General features: G+C 41.1%; 1 protein-coding gene across 4 annotated transcripts in view; it reads left to right on the top strand.

Moving 5' to 3' along the window:
- TSNARE1 (t-SNARE domain containing 1) overlaps window positions 1-22378 on the top strand; it is a 447763-nt gene that overhangs the window by 251834 nt on the left and 173551 nt on the right. For all 4 annotated transcript variants that reach the window (XM_017746684.1, XM_008643063.2, XM_017746682.1 and 1 more), the window contains 2 exons: window positions 6886-6958; window positions 19224-19306. In XM_017746684.1, the coding sequence (XP_017602173.1) occupies window positions 6886-6958; window positions 19224-19306 (156 nt within the window). The remainder of the gene's footprint in view (window positions 1-6885; window positions 6959-19223; window positions 19307-22378) is intronic.

A 22378-nucleotide genomic window follows, 5' to 3' on the forward strand; every position in this document is an offset into this window, starting at 1 on the left:
ATTCCTGCTCACATCACTCCTGCTCTCCCTGGTATCAAAGCTATCACAGCATTAACTTGAAGACAAAATGGAATCAACACAGCTTTTTTTTTTTTTTTTTGGGGGGGTTAAAACTAAGCAAAGCAAACAAATTTTTCCTTTCTTTTCTTTTTTGTTTACTTGCCTGTTATCAGATCATATCAGTGTTCATGCTTATTTTACACCAGAGTGTTTAGCCAGGAAAATGAAGCCTGAGATTTAAGGTATGTTTTCTGCTACTGTAGACAGAAATAGGCTGTGTTTATATCTCTGCAATCTGCTAAGCCTCAAATGTGCATTTAACACCTGGTGTATGTTCAGGGCAAGTTAATCTTAAAATTATTAGTTGTCTCTCTATATCCAGTGGCTGTTTATACAGGTGGGAGTGTTCGTGGTACATGAGAATACATGTGCTTATGTGCCTGTATAAATACTGACATACACGTACATACAGGAATTCACCTTTACAAACTGAAGAATTTAAATGAAATTTGGGGTGTTAATTAATTTGAAGATCAGAATCAAAGTCGGTAAAAAGAATGCTTTATGTGATCTTTGATGCTTTATTATATTTCCCAAATATAAAGTGAGGATTTCGACTCAAAAAGCAGAATTATTGATGACCTCCTCCATTAACACATCTCCTATTTCCAGATCCAAAGGGTTTTAAAAAAGGACAAGCTACCTCTTCCTATGTTTGTATTATTATATTTCCCTTAGACAAGCCTGACAAGGGAGAATGACTTTAAACCAGCAGAAGGCACATTTAGATTGGATATTAGGAAGAAATTCTTCCCTGTGAGGGTGGGGAGGCCCTGGCACAGGTTGCCCAGAGAAGCTGTGGCTGCCCCATCCCTGGAAGTGTCCAAGGCCAAGTTGGATGTGGCTTGGAGCAACCTGGGATAGTGGAAGGTGTCCTTGGCCATGGCAGGGGATGATCTTTAAGTTTCCTTCAACCCAAACCATTCTGTGATTTTATGATTCTGATTCCATGATGATACAGCTGGAAGGATTTGTGACCCTGTGGGGGACCCACATTAAAAACTGCACCCATGGGAAGGACCCAGGTTAGAGCAGTTTGTGGGGGATAGTCTGCCATGAGGGGGACCCCACAATGGAGCTGGGAATTAAGGGAGAAGGAAGAAATGTGTGATGAACTGGCCACAGCCCTCATTCCCTATTCCCCTGTGCCACAGCGGTGGAGGAGGGAGTGAACTTGGGGGTGAAGTTAAGTCCAGGAAGAAGGGAAGGCTGGGAAGAAGTGTTTTAAGATTTAGTTTTACTTTTCATTACCCTCCTCTGATTTTCACTGGTAATAAACGAAAATGATGTCCTCAAATCAAGTCTATTTTGCCCACGACAGTTACTGATGACTGATCTCTTCCTGTCCTTATCTCACCCCACGAGCCTTTTGTTGTATTTTCTCTCTCCTGTCCAGCTGAGGAGGGGAGTGACAGAGCAGCTTTGGTGGGCACGTGGCATCCAGCCAGGGGCAGAATGAATAAAATAGCAGCTGGCAGCGTGCAGGATCTCTGTACTTATCCCTGGTGAGGTGCCCTCTGCAATGGCCTCGGCTCTGTCTGATGAGCTCCAGGCATCTCACCTCCCACAGCCTCCCCATTTGGCTTTTGGTGGACAGGAACCCCCTTCCTGTTGTGTTTCTTGAGCTGGTGTCCCCAGGTAGGTGCTGGACTTGCATCCCAAAGCTCAGAATGCCTGCTTTAATTATGCAACACAGTTCTACACTCCCTGAGATGACACAGACCTCTAAGACAGCAAAAGAGAAAGGAAATGCACACAGGCAAGAGAGAGAGAGAGAAACTCCACACTCTGGCTGTTGTTGAGTCCCAGAGGAGATCTAACTCAGTCTGTAATTGCTGTTCTGGATAGTTTCTGCCCTCAAAACAATTTTCTGCTGGTCTGTTGTTGCTTAGGCTGAATCAGATTGATTTATTGAATGTCATTTTTTTCTCCCCACCCATAGACAAGAGGAAAATATTTGTTGAAAGGCTGTTGCAGCAAGATTTAGTTTCTGCCCATCCTGCATCAGAAGCTTGCTCTCATTTTATATTATTTTTTCCTTTTCCTTTCCTTCCCCTGTCTCTCAGAAAGGAATGAGGACAGACAAACACCATGCTCTGATTTGTCTTTCCATGTCCATACATGGTGGACCACAGGAGATGCCCCACGGGTGTTGCAGATGGGACAACACGAGAAACATCTCAGCATCTCTTTGGTAAAACATGACAGACACTACAAAGAGCTGTTGGTTGGGGTTTTTTTCTTGTTTCTTTATTCTTTCCCCCAAAGATAACAAGCACAAGGGTTTTGTTTTGCTTTATTGTGTTTTGGAGTGCTTCCATGTGCAGAAATACACACCTGGGCCTTATAGGACATCTTTCAGGATCTCCTTGAGGTTTATTTTATAGTTCTCCTGGCTGCTTGCTGCAGAGTAGATGATGGGTCAGAATGTCACCTCGCTTGTAAAAATTCAGCAGCTCCTGAATATTGAGGCAGCAATTAATTTAAATGCTAATTTATAGTCCTTTAAAAAAATGAGTGGCTGATTTGTGAGTAAATACAAAAGCACATATGCTAAATAGGATAGACCACTGAGACTTTTGATCCCATTTTTATACAAACCTAAGGCAAACATTCCTAGAAATTAGTGTGACTCTTCCCTTGAGGACCTGAGCTGACACTGATAGAGGAGGCTGGGATCTGGCTCCATGTGAGAGAGGAATTATTGACTACACAGATTTATTCTGTGTCCTTCTGAGGAGAGCATGCTCCCCTCTCTGGTTTATTTAACACCATTCCCATGGCTGGAATACAGCAGTGTCCTTAGGAAATCATTAAAGGCAGGGTTATGTTGGAAGTTTTCAGTGTGAGTAAATCTTCACCCCACGAAGCATGAGAGTGGAAGAGAGAAGAGGTTTGCTTCTTTGCTGTCTTGGAAAAACTTCAGTAATGCTCATTACGTGGGGAAATGGGCTGCTGGGACTTATTGTTCTCACATTGGTGACAATGTCTGGGTTTTATAACCCAACTTGCTCACAAATTAATTTCAAAAATGCTGAAATCTCTATCTTGTTAAAGCAAAAATTTGAAATTGAAATTTCTGGTTTATCTGCAAAATCATATTTCCAACCATTTTTGTGTCAGGTTTAGAAATTTAATTTTTTCCCCAAAATCTCAGTACTATGCAGTGACATTATTCTCTTGTTGAGTCAGGTTAAATTACTCAAATAGTCCTGCCTTTTAAACCCAGTGCTTTCTGTTAAGAACTTCCCAAACTAATTTCCCCTAGTGAGAGTTAATCCTCTGGAACTTAGGGGCCTCAAATTCTTCCACATCTCTCGTTTTCTTCTCTATCACTTCTCTGCTTTTTTGGCCATCTTTAGCTACTGCCATTTCATTTTATTGTTGACTAGTTTAATTCTTTTTGTTCCAGAATGGATGATATTAAATCCTGTCAACTAATCTGAACAACAGATTTCTCCTTTTGGGGGAAAAAAGAAAAGTAAAGAGGATTTATATGGAACAGTTTAAACCTGTCTCCCTCTTGCTGCAGAATACACTGAATGAATTGTCGCCGGACAGGAAAGGCTGGTGTTAATTAAAACCTAGGGAGCCCCAGCCTAGTTAGCTGGCAGGGAGACAGAATTTTGGGAATGGTGGTGGCTGCTGCACTGCTGGATTCTGTGGAGTCAGAGATTTATGAGGAGCTGTATTTCATTGGGAATTCTGCAAAGTGTGTGCAAACATGGGAAACCAAAGGCAATCTGATTTTCCTAACAAACTCTGATGCCTGGCAAGTTCAGAGGTACTTGGGGATGGAGCAGACCTGGCAAGAAGGAGCAGGAGCTTAGCTCCAAGGTATATTCCATTATGGAAAGTCTTTATTTCTGGGTATTTTTCTTTCTTCTATTTCTTCCTTTGTTTTCCTGACATATATCAAGGCCTTTGAAACTTCACATTGCCAGGTTAAATTATTCAACAGATTTCTTCCTTCAGGTCAGATTTTTTTTGTTCTCTGTGCTTTATAACTCACCCCTGTTTGCTTTTCCTTAAGTGCAGTAGTCGCAGCGTTTCCTGCCTCACAACTCAGCGCTGGCTCTCACTGATGCATATTTGCTAAACAGTAATTTTAAGTGTTATTGCAACATTATGGAAAGGATCTCTACTCTGCAGCTGCAGATGGCTGGTTCTTCCCAAGCACCTGAATACAAATGGCAAAGCTGAACTGGCACCGTTCACACACAGCATTGAATTTCCTTTCTCATCCTTCCCTGCCTCATGTAATATCTGGGGATCAGGACACAGACAGCCCAACTCCTCATGGCTAAATTAGCTGGGAAGGGCCCTATAAGAAGTCAGTGTATCATCTGTTTTATTCCAGTGGAAATGCTTGGGGTGGGTGAAGGCCATGTATAATTCAATGTATTGCAATAAACTCTGTCTAACCAAATGTACATGCAAAAATGTATTTGTGAGTTTTAAGCCACCTTCACTTAAAGTGCTGAAAAAGAAGTACAACAAAATAAAGCAGATTGAAGTGCAGAAATGATTGTGTTTATATTGCAAAGAACAGAAACCAAAAATTATGTCAGTAACAATTTAGCCAAGACAGAAAAATCAGCATTCTGGGTTTTTTTAGTATTATTATTTTTTTGTTTGTATTTTCCTTCATCATCTTTTGCAAAGCAGTTAAACAAGAGCAGAACAACACATTAAAGTTAAATCACAATTCTTCACATTTTGCTAAACTTTAGCTTTCTCCTTTGAAATACTTTCACAAAAAGCTCAGAAAACTTCGCTACACAAAACAAAAATCACCACTAATTTCTCCTCATTTTCCAGCAATGATTTACTAACACAGTGCTCAAGTACAATCTCAAGTTACTTAATCTTCATTGTTTTGCAAAATATTCTGCAGTATTTACAAGTTAGGAATAATACCATCCATAATTAAAGCTTCATTATGCTTGACAAGGGAAGGAATGAAGTGCATTTTGGTGGGGGGAGTCTTTGGTGGGGGGAGTGTTTTTTGCTTTATTATGATTTCTCACAGCTTTTTCAATCTTTTGTTTTTCCTACATCTTCAGTCATTCAACAATTTGGTGTATTCTACCACTCACAGTGGGACTCCCAGACCTCATTTTAAATTGATGCAGTTCTATTGCATTACGTGTTCAAGTGTTACGCCAGTTATATTCTCATAGCAAACTTCAGTAGGAGGACATGCATTCGTTTTGCACCATTTTCTAAACTTCCTAGTAGGGAAACAGAGTCCTTTAAAAAGTGTGGTGGCAGCAATTGGATCTTTTGGGATGAACATGGAATCACAGAGTGTGTCAGGCTGGAAGGGACCACAGTGGGGTCATCTGGTCCAACCTCTCCGTTCCAGCAGAGTCTTCCCAGAGCACATGGCACAGGATTGTGTCCAGACAGCTGAGAAACTTATTATCCTGCTCTGATTTTGTTAGTAATAAATTCAATTAATAACTGTCTGTTTTGCCCATGATAATATTTGCAGGAGGAGGTCTCCATGTTCTTATCTCAACTCATGAACCCTTCATTATATTTTCCCTCCCCTGTCCACTTGTGGAGGGGAATGAGAGAGCAGATTTGGTGGGTGCCTGGCATCCAGCCGTGGTCAAACCACACACAGGGTTCCATGGACTTACAGTTTGCCAGACAGTCTGTGGAATCTCCATCCTTGGAGGCAGACAAAACCATGGCCCTGAGCAAACTACATTAATTGTCTGCTCTGAGAAGGGCTGTTGGGCTAAATAATTTCCAGAGTTTCCTGCCCATTTCAATGTTTCTGCGATTCTCTGATTTGTACAGCTGAAAAAAAGAATACATCCTGTTTTAGTGTTGTTTTTTGTGCTCTGGTAATGTTCCCTTACTGGTAATGCATTTAGCAGTGTCTATATTATTATGTCTATTAGTGCTAAATTAATTCTTTTTACAAGAGACAGTGTCATATGATGTCAACATATGCTCACATTTGCTCCTTTATATGGTGAGTGTTCAGAAATGAAGGAAACAAACTCATGGGTAATTTGCTGTGTTTTCACAGAGAAAATTTCAGAGCTGAATGTCGTTGCTTTTTTTTTTTTTTTTTTTTTTTTCTTTATTTACTACTTGAAAACGTATAAATGAATCTGTTCATGAAACAGCTCTTTCCTTATTGCCCTAGCAATAGGGAGTTTTTGATTGTATCTCCATCAGTTTATGAATAGCATCAGATGGATGCTGTGCTGAAGATGGCCTTTTTCTGTGTAGGAGAAAACAGTCTGAATGGAGGAACAGCCTGCGTCACCAATAACTTTTTTAGAAACTACTTGAAAACGTATAAATGAATCTGTTCATGAAACAGCTCTTTCCTTATTGCCCTAGCAATAGGGAGTTTTTGATTGTATCTCCATCAGTTTATGAATAGCATCAGATGGATGCTGTGCTGAAGATGGCCTTTTTCTGTGTAGGAGAAAACAGTCTGAATGGAGGAACAGCCTGCGTCACCAATAACTTTTTTAGAAAGAGAAGGGTTTGCCACTGTTGTTTTTATTGTTGTTTTTCCTTAGTCCTCCACAATTCTGAAAAGCAGCCATAAAATCTGATCATTTCACTTGTTCCTCTCACAAAGCTTGAGTCAGCTGGCTGACTTAGATCCAGCAAACCATGGCTCTGAGGGACTTTTTTATTTACTATGGGAGCATTACAATTTTCCCTTTTACTTGTACTCCGATGAAGATTTCTGGGTTTGTGTTTTTCTTTGCCAGGCTGGACTGTGGAACGTGCCTTTTATGCTTGGATATTCCCCATTCCGCGTTAATGTTCGGATTTCTGTCTTTTCAGAGTGACATGTTGGATGTGAACCAGATCATCAAAGACCTGGCCTCCATGGTGCATGAGCAAGGAGACACAATAGGTAGGTGTCACATGAAAATTATGGGCTTTATTACCCTCTGCCACCATTCCAACGTGATCTTGTCCCTCACGAGCAGCCCTTTGTTGATGCTGTGATTATTTTCCCTGTGTTTTGAGCTTTTTGTACATCCAGAGATGTTTTGATCTGACAAGCTGCCCTGTGCAATAAGGTTCTCATGTTATGGACAGTTTGCTGGTATATTTAGCATAAAATAGAATTCACAGGGAGATAAATCCATTCCCTTTAGACTGCAAAAAGGAAGATGGAGAATATATAACATTAACTGGAAAGGGATCTAATTCTTCCTTTCTACCTGGAACTGTAATTAAAAAACAATAGTAGTAGTAATTATTATTATGAGTATTGATGAAACTAGAGAAAATTAAGCAGCTTTTTGTTTCCAAATAGAATTTTCATTCCACATAGCAGGGTGTGTCTAATTAAATTTACAGAAGCCTGACATCAAGATGTGCTCATATACAGTCTGAAGTTTCTACCTATTAGTTGATCTCCTCCTGTTCTCCAGCTACCAATGACTAGGAAAAAACCGGATGGAGGAAACTGGGAAAAGACATGAGAGTGACCCCTAGTCCTGTCTTTAGAAGCGCCCCATCACTGAGAGCCACCACTTTTTGTGAAAAGAGAAATAAAACACTTTAGATCAGCTCCCTCTGACCTTTGTCTTTGTCACTGCTCTTTTCTGATGAAGAAAAATCGGACTTTTTTTCTGTCTCTAATTTTGTGTATGGACAATAATAATATGTGGTACTTCTGAAACAGCCTACTTCCAAATTTGAGAGCTAATAGTCCTAAAGGCTCGTTGAGGGACCTAAACTCCAGAGGAGCAAGGTTTGTGGGGCTATTTCTCACCTCAAGTCTCAGCTGGAGTTCTCACTGGTGCTCCTGGGAGCAGGAGCAAGCCATATGCAGACCTTTAAAGCAGAAACTCTCCTCTTCTGCTTATTAATCATTCTGGATTTCTTTGCCAAGTTCATACCTTTGCAAATTTCCATTAGCATAAGATACACTTACAAGAACTACACCCCTCTGAGAAACACCACTCGGGTTCACAGGGGCAGGAAAAAATCTAAATTATATTTAAAATAAGTTTTTTGTATATTTTCTTCTTTTTTGCTACTTCTTTTCCTTTTTTTTTTTATTTTTTCTTTTTCCCTTAATGCTGGTTTGAAAGCTTATTTTTGTACATGGATAACTTTGGAGCCTGATTCATCTCTAAAAGCACATCAGATGCTAATGCCTTGAGGGACATGACAACATACATCAACTAGCTTCAAGATCCTCACAACTCCTTTTCTTAAGGCAATATTTATTATTTTAAGATGTTACCCATGCACAGAAGCCATCCCAGTATTAACTTCACTGTGAGAAGCTGTTAGACTAAGTAGGACATTTTGTTTTTGAGCCAGCATAAGGTTTTTGTGGGGTTTTTTTGTTGTTCTTCTTCTTCTTCCTCTTAGACTCCAGCAGATTTTTAACAGGTTTTTTTGACTATCTTTTAATCCTGACAGCCAATCAAGGTATCTTCCCAACCAATTGCTGAAGGGTCCCACTGTTTATCTTCTGACATTCATATTACACAAAAGTAAGTGAGGTGAAGAATCAGGAGGCAAGGGATGTTGAAACCCCCACAGTGATAATTTCATGATGACAAGAGACAGCTCTCTTGGCACTTGTTTTATTTTTTTTTTTAAGTCTGTTCCTCTGACATGCATGGAATGAAAGCTCTGTGTGCGCTTGTTTAGGAAACGCAGGGAAGACCAAACCAGGGAATATGAGATGAGCCCCTCAGCAAAATGCTCCCAGAGAAATCCCCTCTCTGGTTCACCTGAGCTGGGGAGAATTGTGGGGAGAGTTTGTCTGGCCTGTGCATGGCACAGGCAGAGTAACCCGTGCTTCTTGCAAAAACCTAAAAGGAGTTTTTTCTGGCATGTGGGCCAGTTCCTTAAGGAACACCTTGATAATGCTCCCTAGGGGAGAGAGCAATTTCTGTCATGCAGGAAAGAAATAAAATGCAGACTTGGGAGAGGATATCTCTATTATTTTATATCTTCTGCAAACAAACTCTGTGCCCAAGTTCCTGGTCCTGGCATCTTTTTGGTACAAATATTTAATTATGCATTACCGTATCAGTGAGCCCAAGCCTCTGAAACCAAAACAAACCAATGGCCTGGGTTAGCTGGGAATCAGCAGTCTCCCCAAAACAATCCTGCAGGAGCTCCTGGCAAAAGCATCCCAGTGCAGCTTCATCACATAGGCTGCTCGTGAGGGGAAGGAGAGCAAGGAGGAGGACACTAGTGGGACAAAGCAATAATTGGCTCTAGAACTGGTGTTGGTGACATGGTTTCGGTTCAATGGAACCCTGTCTGCAGATTTGCAGCTGCTTGGGAGAGATGGGATCCACCACATAAGGAGGACTTTAGTAATGGTGGGGGAGGGAGGGTGTGACCAGCAGTCCCTGCCTGGCAGCAGAGGACAGGATTGCTGAGAAAAGGACATGGGGTGATGTGGCAGGAAAGGTTCCCAAAATCATCAAAATGGGGTGTGGGCAGGGTCACCTTCAGACCTGGAAGTGAGCAGGGAAGTTGCCTACCAGGCACCACCATCATGGACAAATATCCCAAATCCTCTGCAGGAACTGAAGATTCTGTGGTGCTAAATGCACAAAGTACAGGGAATAAACCTGAGGAGTTAGAGATCTGTGTGAAGTTGCAGAGCTACAATTTTGTTGGGATCATGGAGATGTGGTGGGTTGGCTCTCGTGATGAAGTGTTGCCTTGGAGGAATACAGGCTCTTTAGGAAGGATAGGATAGGAAAATGAGGAGGAAGAGTTGCCCTTTATGTGAGAGAGCAGCTGGAGTGCATGGCATGCTGCCTGGAGATGGATGAGAAGCTGGTGCAAATTTTATGGGTCAGGATTAAAAAGAGGACAGGCAAAGTGCATGAGGCCCTTTACAGACAGACAGGAACAGCCTCACCTTTGCAGGTTCTGGTCCTCACAGGGGATTTCAACCACCTCAGCATCAGCTGGAAGGACAACACAGCAGGGCATAACTATTCCATAACTATTCCTGGCATGCATTGAGGACAACTTTGGGGATCTGATGGACAAATGGCAAGATCTCCAGATGGCCAGAAGAGGTTCATCTCCACTAAACTTTACTGTCATGGTAGCAGAAGGATTCTGCAGCCAAAGCATTCAAGGATTAAAGGCTTGGCACTGTGAGAAGAAAATTATGTTGGAGGTGATTGCAGCTGCAACAGTCCCTCCTTTCCATACTCATAGATGTCCACTCAGCTGAAATGTAAGTTCCCCAACAGCCTGAAACATTCCCAGTGTTTCATGCTGAACATCTCTGTTTTGATGTGCGAGCTTGTACTTTGGTCGTACTGGGATGTGTAGGCAAACTTCCATGGAATCAGTTTTGTGACTGGTGTTAGGGAGAAGAGAATCCTTAAATCCTCAGTTCCTCTGAAGAAAGTGTCAACAACACAAATGCAAATATTTGTATTGAAACCTGATGAAAGCAAGTGCACATTTGTCCACTTTTCTAGGCTTCTGTTTGTCTTGTAACCAAGAACAAAATTGACCTGAATAGGAATGAGTGCTTATTTTTTTTGCCCGAGGCTAAAGGAAATGCTGTCCTGTGTTTTAGAAGAGCTCTTTTTCCGTCTTACCTGTGTATGTAACCTTAGTAGTTATGCCAGAATAACATCCAAAATCTACATTCCTGATCTAAACTGCTCGATTTCAACTTTCACCACTTCTATCACTGTTTACAGCTCAATCGCATTTCTCAAAGCTACAAGGAAAGATCCACATTGTTCTGAAAACATTTTACAATTTTAAAAGTGTCACATTTCTGACTCTTTTTGAGCAGTTTTGGAAACAAGTTTTTTGTATCTGTAACCTCCCCAACTCCCTAAACTGGGAAAAGATCCCAAGTTCACATAGTGGCCACGTATTTTAACATTGCAAGAACAGAAACACAGGAAGGAATTTACCAGTTCTCTACCTCTTTGTCCAGAATAAATGTAGACAAATCTATCTTTGCGCAAATCTCACTGGCTGAAAGAATCATGGAATCATAGGACAATTTGAGTTGGAAAGGACCTTAAAGATCAACCAGTTCCAACCCTCTGCCGTGGGCAGGGACACCTTTCACTAGACCAGATTGCTCCAAGCGCTGTCCAACCTGGTCTTGGACACTTCCAGGGATGGGAAAGCCACAGCTTCTCTGGGCAACCTGTGCAAGGGTCTCACCATCCTAACAGGAAAGAATTTCTTCCTACTAAACCTACTCTACTGTAGTTTTAATCCATCCCCCCTTGTCCTGTCACTCCAGGCTCTTGTAAATAGTCTCTCCATCTTTCTTGCAGGCTCCTTTCAGGTACTTGAAGGCTGCATTTAGATCACCACAAACCCTTCTCTTTTCCAGTCCCAATTGTCTCAGCCTTTCCTCTTAGGGAGGGGTGCTCCATCCCTCTAATTAACTTGGTGGCCTCCTCAGAACAGATCAATGTCCTACTGTGTCAAGCTTAAGACTTCCTCAGACTTTCTTTTTAGACCTATACTCATCCAGATTTAGATCTTGGTGCTACTTAGCTTTCACTTCACTTGATTCTTGAAGTCTGGACTTTTTATATCTAAAAATAACTGGATGAAAAAAATTCTTTATGTGATCTAAAGTTGATGTTTCCTCACTTAACAAACACTTCTGCCTGGTATCTGTCAGGCTGGAGCCCACAGACCTGAAAAAAGAAGTCAAGACATGGCAGCTGCTGCTTTCCTTCAGTCAGGAGGAACTTCTTGATGGGCCAATGTATTCAGTCCTTGAGCAATGCTGCCATTCACTGATGTGCCACACTGTCACTTATTGCCTAGTGATGGTAACAATAGCAATAAACTTCCTTCAAAGGAAAAGATACTTGCATGAATGCAAATAGGTTGCTTATTTTGGAAGCTCTGGGATATGGGGAGGTTTTTTCAGTTTTGTTTTTGGGGTTTTTTTTTAATATTTTTTTGTTTTTTTCCTGTGAAATCAAGTCCACTTTGTTGCCTTTCTGACCCGAAGGCCGTCAAGAGGGCCCATCAGCACATCCTCCTCCAGTCTGACTGCCTGGATGGCACAGCCAGGAGTCTGCTGTCAGACTGCAAACTGAGCTGGGAAATCATTCAACTGGAGCCTTAACTAAACCCTCCCGAGTTATATGTCTCAGCTTGGGACATCTGCAGAAAATGAGCACATCTTGAGAACAGTCCCCTAACATCTGAATGTAACAGCTTTAACATCTCCAATCAGTTGAATGTCACCTGCAAAGTCTCTCATTTGCTTAAGATTCCTAAGTGATTCTCAGAGGAGGCTGTTATGGGAGCGTGTACATTTATGTTCTTATTGGTTCCTGATGGGTTGGAAAATCTTCTCCTGGCTGTGTTGCTTTCAGCGACTTGATATGACCCAGAATGATGTGTCAGTACAGAGCACAGCCCATGCACGAAGGGTACACTGGAGTGTTTCTGAGTCATGTACAATGTATTCCACTTCCCATTCACTTCCTATCAGCGATTGAATGACAGACACAGATCGGCAGGGAATCTGAATCCTTTATTCAAAGGAGTCAGTTGGTTTTATACACTTTCCTAAGGCACGGTATTTCTTTATATGGCGTGACCTATCCCGTGTTGCCACATCAGCAACACACTTTCTCAATGTCCTTTTTTGGGATGATCACTCGCTGTTCACCCACCCGTCAGCTCCCGGCAGGCTCTTCTCCATAGGGCTCTGCTGTGTGACACCTCCTCCCCCCCGGGTCCGGTGGAGGCGTGGAGACAAGCCTCTGTGTGCCACCATGTGCTCCTTTGTGCTGCCATGTGCCTCTGCAAGCAGGTTTTACAGCTCACAACCCAATTCTATCTTAAAACACCCTATAACTTCCCAAGAAACTTCCCATTTCTTTGTTCACCTTCAGTATATGCCTTGTCATCAGTTGTGTTTCTCCTAAGTCTAACAAAGCTTTATTGCAAACCACCCCAGCTGCTGAAATTGTATGGTATTATTATTCTTAATTGCCTTGTAGGCAACAATTTGAAAATCATGGTCATTGGGTCACTGGCACAGGTTTCCCAGAGAATCTGTGGCTGCCCCACCCCTGGAAGTGTCCAAGGCCAGGTTGGATGGGTCTCTGATCAACCTGGTCTAGTGGAAGGTGTCCCATGGCAGAGGGTTAGAATGAGATGATCTTTAAGGTATCTTCTAAGCCAAACTAGCCTGTGATTCTATGTTGTGTTTTATACGGCTCTGCTTTCCCTGTTTATCTGGACTGCAGCAGTGGTGGCGTCCACTGAACAGCTCTCTGGACAGGGCTGGGCAGCCTGTAAGGTGCTCAGTGTCATATGAGGCACTGCTTGGTGACCTCTGCTACGACAGAGTTGTTGGAGCCAGGTGTGGACTACTGTGATCTCTGACCGACTCATTTTACTTGAGATAACAAGCAGCACAAAAACTGCATGAACTTTTGTGTTTCTCTCCTCTTTCTGCTCTCTGTGAATGTGATTATTTGTGTCATCCTTTGCATGAGGACTCTCACATTTAGCTCTCATGCTGGCAGTGCTGGTAAGACAGCACATGCTGGCTTACAAGGAGAAGAATAATGGGCGACTCCACACTTGCAAATTTACTAACGCCTAAAGATTTGTCTGCTGTGTTTGTTTCTGTGTTTGACCCTCATAATGTGATTGGGCTGGTATAATTACAGTTAATGAGCCAGCTAATTTTGTACAAGAAGCAAGGCTCTTCCTTCCACAAGGTTTATTGCCACCCGTAGGATTCTTCTCACATCAATTTATCCAGAGCAGTTTTTGGGCTTTTTAGTTAGAACTGCTGCAGTCGCAGTTTCTAATAACACTGCACTTGAGCAGTAAATGTCAGAAAGGCAGAAGCTGCCCAGGTGGGTGGTTTATTTCTGCTGGGAGGTGCAATTCTCTGCCAGACTGTTTGGGAAACATGACTGGTGAAGTTTAAGTAAATCAAAAGAGCCATGTAAAGCAAAAGAGGTCAAGCAAGTTGTAAATATCAGTGACCTTACTTGGTAGGTAAAATATATGATCTTTCCAAGGCAGCAAGCAGAAATAAAATATATTTATTTCTATGAATCCACACCCCTACCAAACTTATTTATTCCTGTGACAAACTCAGAAACTTCTTTCATCAGCAATAGGACTTGATAACTCAGCTGTGTGATGGGAAGTGAGTTTTGTGTTAATTATAGACAGAAGTGGACTTCTGAAAAATGTTGCATGCAAATGAAATTAAGGGATTTATCCAAACTGTGTCAGTTCATGAGATGTATTAGATGTATTTGCAGAAAAAATAAAATTTTGATCTTTACTTCTTTTTTTTATTTGCAAATTTAAAGAAACATATTTTATTTTTCTTTAACTTGGATGTCTTACAGAATTTAAAAAAAAAAAATGTACTGAGTGTAAATCACAAGGAAAAGGTTGCCCAGAGAAGTTATGGACTCCCCATCCCTGGAAGTGTTCAAGGGCAGGTTAGATGTGGCTTGGAGCAACCTGGGATAGTGGAAGGTGTCCCTGCCTTTGGCAGGGGGTTGAAACAAGATGACCTTTAAGGTCCCTTCCAATCCAAACCATTCCACAATTCTCTGATTCTATGGAAGGAAAGGGTGTGCTACAGGAAAATATCTGGAACTTCCCATTCAAAGCAATTTGAGCTGTTTTGCTCTGTAAATTGCTTTCAGAGATTATTTGGGGAATAAAAAAATCTGACACACCCATAAATTACTTCATGAAAAAAACCCTGTTGTCAAAATAACTTTTTTTAATCAGAAAAAGAAGGAAATAGGGAAAAAATTTGATCAGGTCTGTTGCCATGATATAAAATCCTCACATGTGCAAATTTTGTGGGTTTAAAGCTAGAGCCTTGGATTGATTATCCCAGGCCATCTGAGAGCATCATATGGGAATTAAGGACACCTTGGATGGGTAACTGAGAGTGTGCAGTGGTCACTGAGTCCAGAACAGGCACCTGACTCTTCTCCTGTGGCAAACATCAGGAATTTGAGGCCACTTGTCTCTGTAAGAAAGAGCAGTAAATTGCTTTGCAAATGCCACAGTGATAATATTTCTGCACTCTGCCATTTAGCACCGAGCAGATGATAGGAGGTGCCTTATTCTCTGACAGGATGTGTTGTTTCCAATAGATACACACAGGACAATGTTTGAATTTTAAATCCCTGGGAGAGGTATTCTGGCAGGCATGGCAAACCTCTGGCCGGGCAGTACCATTTTTCAGCACATCCATATGTAGCAGATGCTTGACATTTCCAAGATGCATTTCAAGGACAATATAAATCATTCAGGAGAAAAAGTGCTGTAAATTTATGCTGGTGTTCAGCCATTGCCCTGTAGCCACTTTTATTCATTCAGACCAAGGGGTTTGGGCTGTTGGCTGAAGAAAACCAACAGGAAGAGCTGGTTATGACATTTTAGGGTTCTTCAAATACTCTTTCCAGGCCTGCCTGGAAAATGGTGCTGACTGGTTGTTCAGTGCCTCAGTCCTTACCTCTGAGGGTTGTGATGTGTTGTTGTGTGGAAGAATTAGAGATCTGCTGCAATCAGATAGGAAGGTAGGTTCTATCTGCCTTTTTTTGGAAGCAATAACCACAGCTCCTGATGAGTCACAGAGCTGAAAATTGTATTTTCTTGCACCAATCTAAGCCAGTGTGACCCATTTAGCCTGCGTTTAACATATGAGCACAATTATTTTATAAATCCTCTCGTGTGCAGGATTTATAACTCAATGTTTACATTGAAGTTTGCAAATTACTAACCCTGAGCCATTTTAAACTTTGCTCTGGAAGAATTGTCATAGTTTTCCTTCCCTTTAACATCCACAGTTCTGTCTGCACTACGCCTGAGGGTCTTTTGTTCGTGGAATGACACTCGCTTAAAACTTTCCAAGTACATGGAAATTCGAATGGGCAAAATTCATTTTCACGCTGAAAGCAATTTCCCTCCAAACTTGGCTTTTAATTAGGAAAGAAACCTTTATGTATTACCAAAATACTCCCTTTTTTCCCCCCTTCTTCTTTTTATTGTGCCTCTCAGTATGCTGTATTGATTATTTTTAGCCAGAAGTTGTAGCGATAAAAGAGGGTTAAGCTTATTAAAGTGCTAAAAATAAAACCATACTATGAAAACCTGAAGGGGCCCATTTTGGTTACTGCCAAGTGGGAGCATTTAAAAATTCTCATTCACAAGCTCACTTTCCTTTCTTTAAAGTGGTTCAGCTGAAATTCTGCCTTGTGAAACCAATCCATTGTTGCTGCTGTAAAAATTCAGGTCATATGAGTGATTCCCTGAAAGATTAGGGCAGAACCCCCACTCCAGCCACTGTCATTCCAGTATTTTCCCATATAAAATTCCTGTTGGTCATTAGAAGGGCTTGATCTCAGGACCCAGATAAATAGCTGGATAGTTGAAAGCTACCTCTTGGGGTCATCATTATTTTCATCTCCGTGTGATAAATGTGTCATAAAATCATAAAAAATTGAATCTAAAACCTGGCTAGCTCTGTCACCTTCACAACTCCTATTGCAAGATTGTGTTTTAGATGCAAAATTATAAATATTTTCCTAATTCTCTGATGTATTTGGTTGCAAACACCATGTGCTTTGGTGCAGGTCTGTCCCTCAGTTTACCAAAATGTTGATCTCATCCCGTTAGGATTTTTGTTTTCAAGTTGTACAATAAATTTGTCATCAGAGTCTGAGGGCAGAAAGTTGTTACGGGATTCAGCTTCTTTGAGAAATTCCAGACCCAGGGCTGGGTTATCTCATCTGTTTGGGAACAAAGTCACTGTCCCTTCATCACAAAGCCAAAAGGAAAGGAAAAGGCAGATCCCTCCTGCAGGTTTTTTCAGCCTACTGAGGATGCTACCACCCTTATCTCTCTATCCCCAAGCGAGGTACCTTGGCAAGGAGCCTGAAAGTGGCCAAGGTGAGTCCTGAACCACCACTAGTTCAGCAAACATTCACTGAAATGCCTGTCAGTGACATATTCATCATTGACTTAGTAACATATTGACTTATTGCTTATTTTTTTTGTGATTTGAGCCAAATTCTCTTTCCTCTCCTTGCTTTCCTGTGTTAATCATCAGAAATCTCTAGTTAAATTGCTTTACATATTAATGTCTCATTATTTTAAAGCTTTAGAGCTGGTTTGGTGGTTTTTTTTCGTTTGTTTTAGTTTTCCCCTGTGCCTCAGGATTACAAGTTGCTTCAAAAAATAGAATTTAAATGGGAGGTTTACTTATTCCAAGGCTGGTATTCGCCCACTGGGAGAATGAGTGAGCAGAAACAGTTCCACCAGGGCCCAACCTCCCTCTGTAACATCCTTCGACTCATACAGGACAGGTAGCACACATCCTTACTTGGGAAAGCCTGTTCTGGGGAAAACCTGGATGCTGTTTGCAAAAAGAGTGCCTAAGGTATGGTTCTCCCATTCCATGGAGCGCTGAGGGGGTGTGCACAGTGTTTAATTTTATCTAACGATGGCAAATCTCCTCAGGCCTCCCTGCAGGCAGTGGAAAGCGCTGGGTTCCTCCAGAGGGCCTTTTAAGGGAGCTAAATTAAGGAGCTTCTATGATTTCCTTCTTCCCCAGGAGAAGCACAGACAGATTACTCTTGTTTTAGAAGGATATATTTAATACATTTCTCCTCTGTAGCTCCTCTCTGCCTAAATGATTAATTTTCTGAGGCCAGTCAGCCTTTAAGAGATGTTGAGCAGTGAAAGGTGTCTGCACTAAGATCCCAAGAAACTTTATACACGAGCAAGTTCTGTTACATTGATTAGGCCCTTGGGGTTTTGCTCTTCTTCTCCTTTGATTGTGGATTTTTGGTTATTTTTTTTTTGCTTTTCTTTGCTTTTTTAAAAAATTATTTTAAGTGCATAATTACATTAACAGACTTTAACACAGTTCCATTTAAAAATGGCAAAACCTGAATGCAATCACTTTCCACAAATTATCTGCAAACTCTCATTTCTTTGTCCACCACAGAAGTGGCAAGATTAATTCCTGTTCTTTCCTTTAGAACCAAAGAATAAATTACTTGAATCTTTTGTGGCATGTCTTAATCCAACCCCCAATACTATTAATTGAAGAATTTCCATTGGTTTTATTAAGGATTTGAGAAATCCCTGGAACATTATTCTCCAATTTCTACCTGTGGTTGAGTTCTCCTGATCATGTTCATGCACTGTGTGGTGTATTTTGTGTTCAAATGCTCCTGGAAACAGACCAAGAGCACCTCCTCTTCCACTGTGGCCAGAAATTATTGGCTGCACATCTCTTGGGGGACAAACTGGTCAAGATTTCCAAGATTTCTGCTGGAAAAACAAACCCTTTTAATGCAGGTTTTATACCATAGGTGTCTTGCTTTCTAAGCATAGTCAAGAGTCAAAGTTAATACTTGTTTTTGGTGGAAGTGGGGACCTTCCAGTTCTGATGTGTAGCTGATAATCTTTCTTTTCCAGTCTCATTTTGATTCCTTGTGGTTCCTCCAGGCTTCCCCCAGTGCCAGACAAACCAATTTAGGGTGAGATTTTCCTTGCTTAATTTTAGATTCCATCAATTTGCCTCAATCTGAGCCAAGTTGCTGCTCCACTGCAGCTTGGAAATGTGGTCCAGGAGTTTGGCCTGTGGTTTGTTTAATCTGATCAACTCCTGGAGAGTGGGAGGAATTGCACACCATGGATTTGTTCTCTGTGATATTGTCTGAGATGATTTGATCAAGAACAGATACCCGGGCATGGTCAATAACCCACATGGACCGGAATGAATCTTATCCCTGAACTCTAATAACGAGATAATTTCAGGTGTCATGTCCCTTCTATAATTTAATCTAGTAAATTTATCAGTCTTGAGCTGCTTTTCGTTGAATTCCCTGTCACTCTTCCCGTCGATTTCAGTGGGAATGGGATGAGAGGTAACCTCCATCCTGTCACAGAACCCATGGAGAGCTGTCAGTCATCCTGCCTCTGACTGATGGGTTGGATGTTCATCAAAATGGGTGTTGGTCCTACTTCCCTGCAGAACTACAGGTCACAAACAAGGGGCTGCTCCTCTCTTTATGCCCACGAGTAATTTGCTGAATTGCTGTTGCTGTAAAGCCTTTGGTTTTGGTTTGCACCCTGTAATTATCTTCTATTCTTTTAATTTGCAGATAGCATTGAAGCCAACATTGAGACCTCTTCTTCTAACGTAGAATCAGCCAACGAGCAGTTGGCAAAAGCAAGTCAGCACCAAGTAAGTGGGACTATAAAAACCCTACAAATGCTTTCAGTAATAGTATTTGCAATAAACAAAACACCTGGCAGCTGTGAACCACTGGGCACATGGATTTGTGCTACCTGGAAAGACGATAAAGCATATTCCAAGTAGGAGCTAAACTTTTATATATATATATATATGTATATATATATGATTAAATTACCGTAGCACAGACAATTTGCTTTAGAGCAGTCATTAAGAGATCTGCATATTAAACAGACATTTCCCAGTAGGAAAGTCAACAATTAGCTACTTTTGTTCTTGGAAAGACACCATAAAAAGCACATCATTTATATGTGCTTTGTTTGGTGTGTTTCCCTATAATCAGGCAACAGTACTTTAGGAAAAGAACTTGAGTTGTCAAACAATATGATGTGGTTGGTGAATAATGGCTGTGGTGGTGTTGGTGTTCAGCACTTTTCAACAGCAGTTTGAGGGATTTTTTTATGAATTGGGTTTTTTTTCTTCATTGGAGCAAGAATAAAACACACACACACACATACACACAGAGAAACATTAATCTTTTTGAAAACAGCTTGTGCAGAAATAACTCTTCAGTGGTAATTGTTAGTACTTTCCAGGGATGAACAGGGGTGGGGGAATGAACAAAGAAAAACTTGTTATCAATTGCATTATGACTGACAGAAAAAAAAACCTGCTAGTTTTCTTTTTTCCTCAAGCATAAATTGGTTATTTTCATGTGCCTGGAGTTTTGACAAAATGTGGCTGAGCTCCAAGAGAGCACATAGTGCCTTTTAGTTGGTCCTTGGGCACAATGGACTCTGAAGCTCTGGGGCAAACCTCCAGACCAAGGGAGTGAGACTCACAGGTGTTTGTTTTACTCTGATGTAATGGAGTGATGTGATTTGAAAATTATCTATAGCTCATTTTCTGGTGAACCATATTGTCCCAATTTTGGGTAATGAGTTTTGTAGAACTTTGATATTGCAGAAAATAAGCGTGGTCTACAACAAAATCTTGGTTTTTAATGTATATTTATTCAAGATTATGTTTGTCACCCTGCATGTAATCCTGCATTCACTTTGAAAATAACTTGTTACATACCACATGAAGTCTAAAATGAAACTGGAATGAATTTAATACTTGACCTGACTGTAAAGCTGATTGCAAAGCTGCAAATGAGTTAATGATGACTTTGGCTAAAAAGGTCAAAGAGGAGTCAGGCAGAAAATGAATGCAGTACAGTCTAAAGGATCTGCTTTCTTCAGCCAGCAGGAACTGCTGAAATAGTCTGCCCAGACAGGAGGCCATTTTTACCTCAAATATGTTCATCAGGATAAAGATATAGCCAGTTTTAGCAAGGCAACCCCTGCTAAGGGCATAAATATAAACTGATTGGTGTACATGAGAAAACAGAGTCTCTCTTGCGCTTGAAATGAGCCCATATAGACAAATATCACTGAGAAAACTTCATCTGCTAACGAAAATATGCAATCCAGATCTCCTGTGGAGCACAGGGAACTCTCCTGTACCCTACTGGGTGTGGATCACCAGACAAACACATGTAAAAATGGCTCGCCCTCTGTCACCTCTTTCATGAGGTTCCCTGGGATGTGACCGGAAAATGAGGCAGCATTTTTGTCACTTTCACTGCTGGCCTGGGGCTGGTCAAATTGCATGTGATGCCTCATGTGTTGTGTGCCATGATATCTGCTCATCTTACACCCGAAGGGACACTGTCCCCATGGTGTGACAGCAAGGGCCCTGATCCCACAGCCCTCAGGGCTGCTGTCGGGAGGAATGTTGATGCCCCTTGCATACATATGGATAATGCAGTGTGAGTACAGGTCACCCTTCCTGGGTGGTTTGCCTGGTTTTGGCTGCTTTGGAAATATCTGGGATGGGTTTGGGAGAGTGATCAGCCAGATGGCCCTATGGGTGAACTGCTTTTAAGGGACCTGCCAGAGCTTTACACACTCTAAATTAAGCCTGTGCTCATCTGTGCTGCTCAGGGATCAGAGGCACAGGCTGTTTCTTAAATCTTACTGAGCAGTTTTCCTCTTTTTGTTAAACTGCTAATTCATGAGTATATTTGCTTGTTACTTATGTTACAGTGTGATTATCCTGTAAACGCAGACTGGCTTACAAACATTGGTTATTTATTACTGTTTATATGTATATAAACGTGTGTGTGTGTGTGTATGCAGTATTTTTATTAGTCTGTGTAGGTTTTTTATTAGTCTGTCAACAAATGTATACATAAATTGAGAAATCAGAAATGTCAACACTGCTGAAACATTCAAGTTTAAGACCTTCTGTGGAACTTAATGGAGGGATTTCTCTCAGGAATAATGATTAAGTGGCTGGTTATTTAATACAATGTTTGCAAGCAATCCATGCAGTCACTTCAACAATACAACCTGGAGAACCAGTCCCAACCTGCACATTAACATAACAAAGCACCAGTAAATAGTTTTTCCTTAGCTACTACAAAATGAAGCATTTAGGTTCCCTGAAATTATAGAAATGTTAAAAAAAAAGTAAATATCTTCGTGCAGGGCTCCTTTGTCTGCATTTTAAATTTGGTAAGGTGCTCCTTCCTCTTGAGATGTGTGTGCTAACAGCAGTGTTTTATTACTTGAAGCGAATTCTCATGTGCCCCATCTAAACTCTAAAAGATTTAGTGGGAGCTGTCAGAGCTTTGGAATAAAGATTTATATATATATACTGGCACATTTTTTTCCTTTCATTTTAAATTATAATTGCAAAATAATTGTTTGTGCTTAAACTTACTTTTAGTACAGGTAGCAGTTAAGCTAGGCCACTGCGTTATCTGTGGGAACACACAGGGTCAAAATGCAGATGAAAGCAGTAAGAGTTGAATATTGATACAAGAAGGAGAGGAATAGAGGCCTTTTTCCCTGTTGGTGACAGAAATGTGACAATTTTACTTTTTTATTCTACTTTCCCTGGAAAATTTGAGTTTGAAAAATGGCTGAGGTGAACAAATCTGGTAGGGAGAAGCCAGTAGAAATTATCTCCTGCACTGGTCATTTTTCAATGCCTTTCTTTTTGGTGAGGGTCTCA

This window comes from Corvus brachyrhynchos, unplaced genomic scaffold (assembly GCF_000691975.1).
Source record: "Corvus brachyrhynchos isolate BGI_N302 unplaced genomic scaffold, ASM69197v1 scaffold89, whole genome shotgun sequence".
Lineage (NCBI taxonomy): Eukaryota > Metazoa > Chordata > Aves > Passeriformes > Corvidae > Corvus > Corvus brachyrhynchos.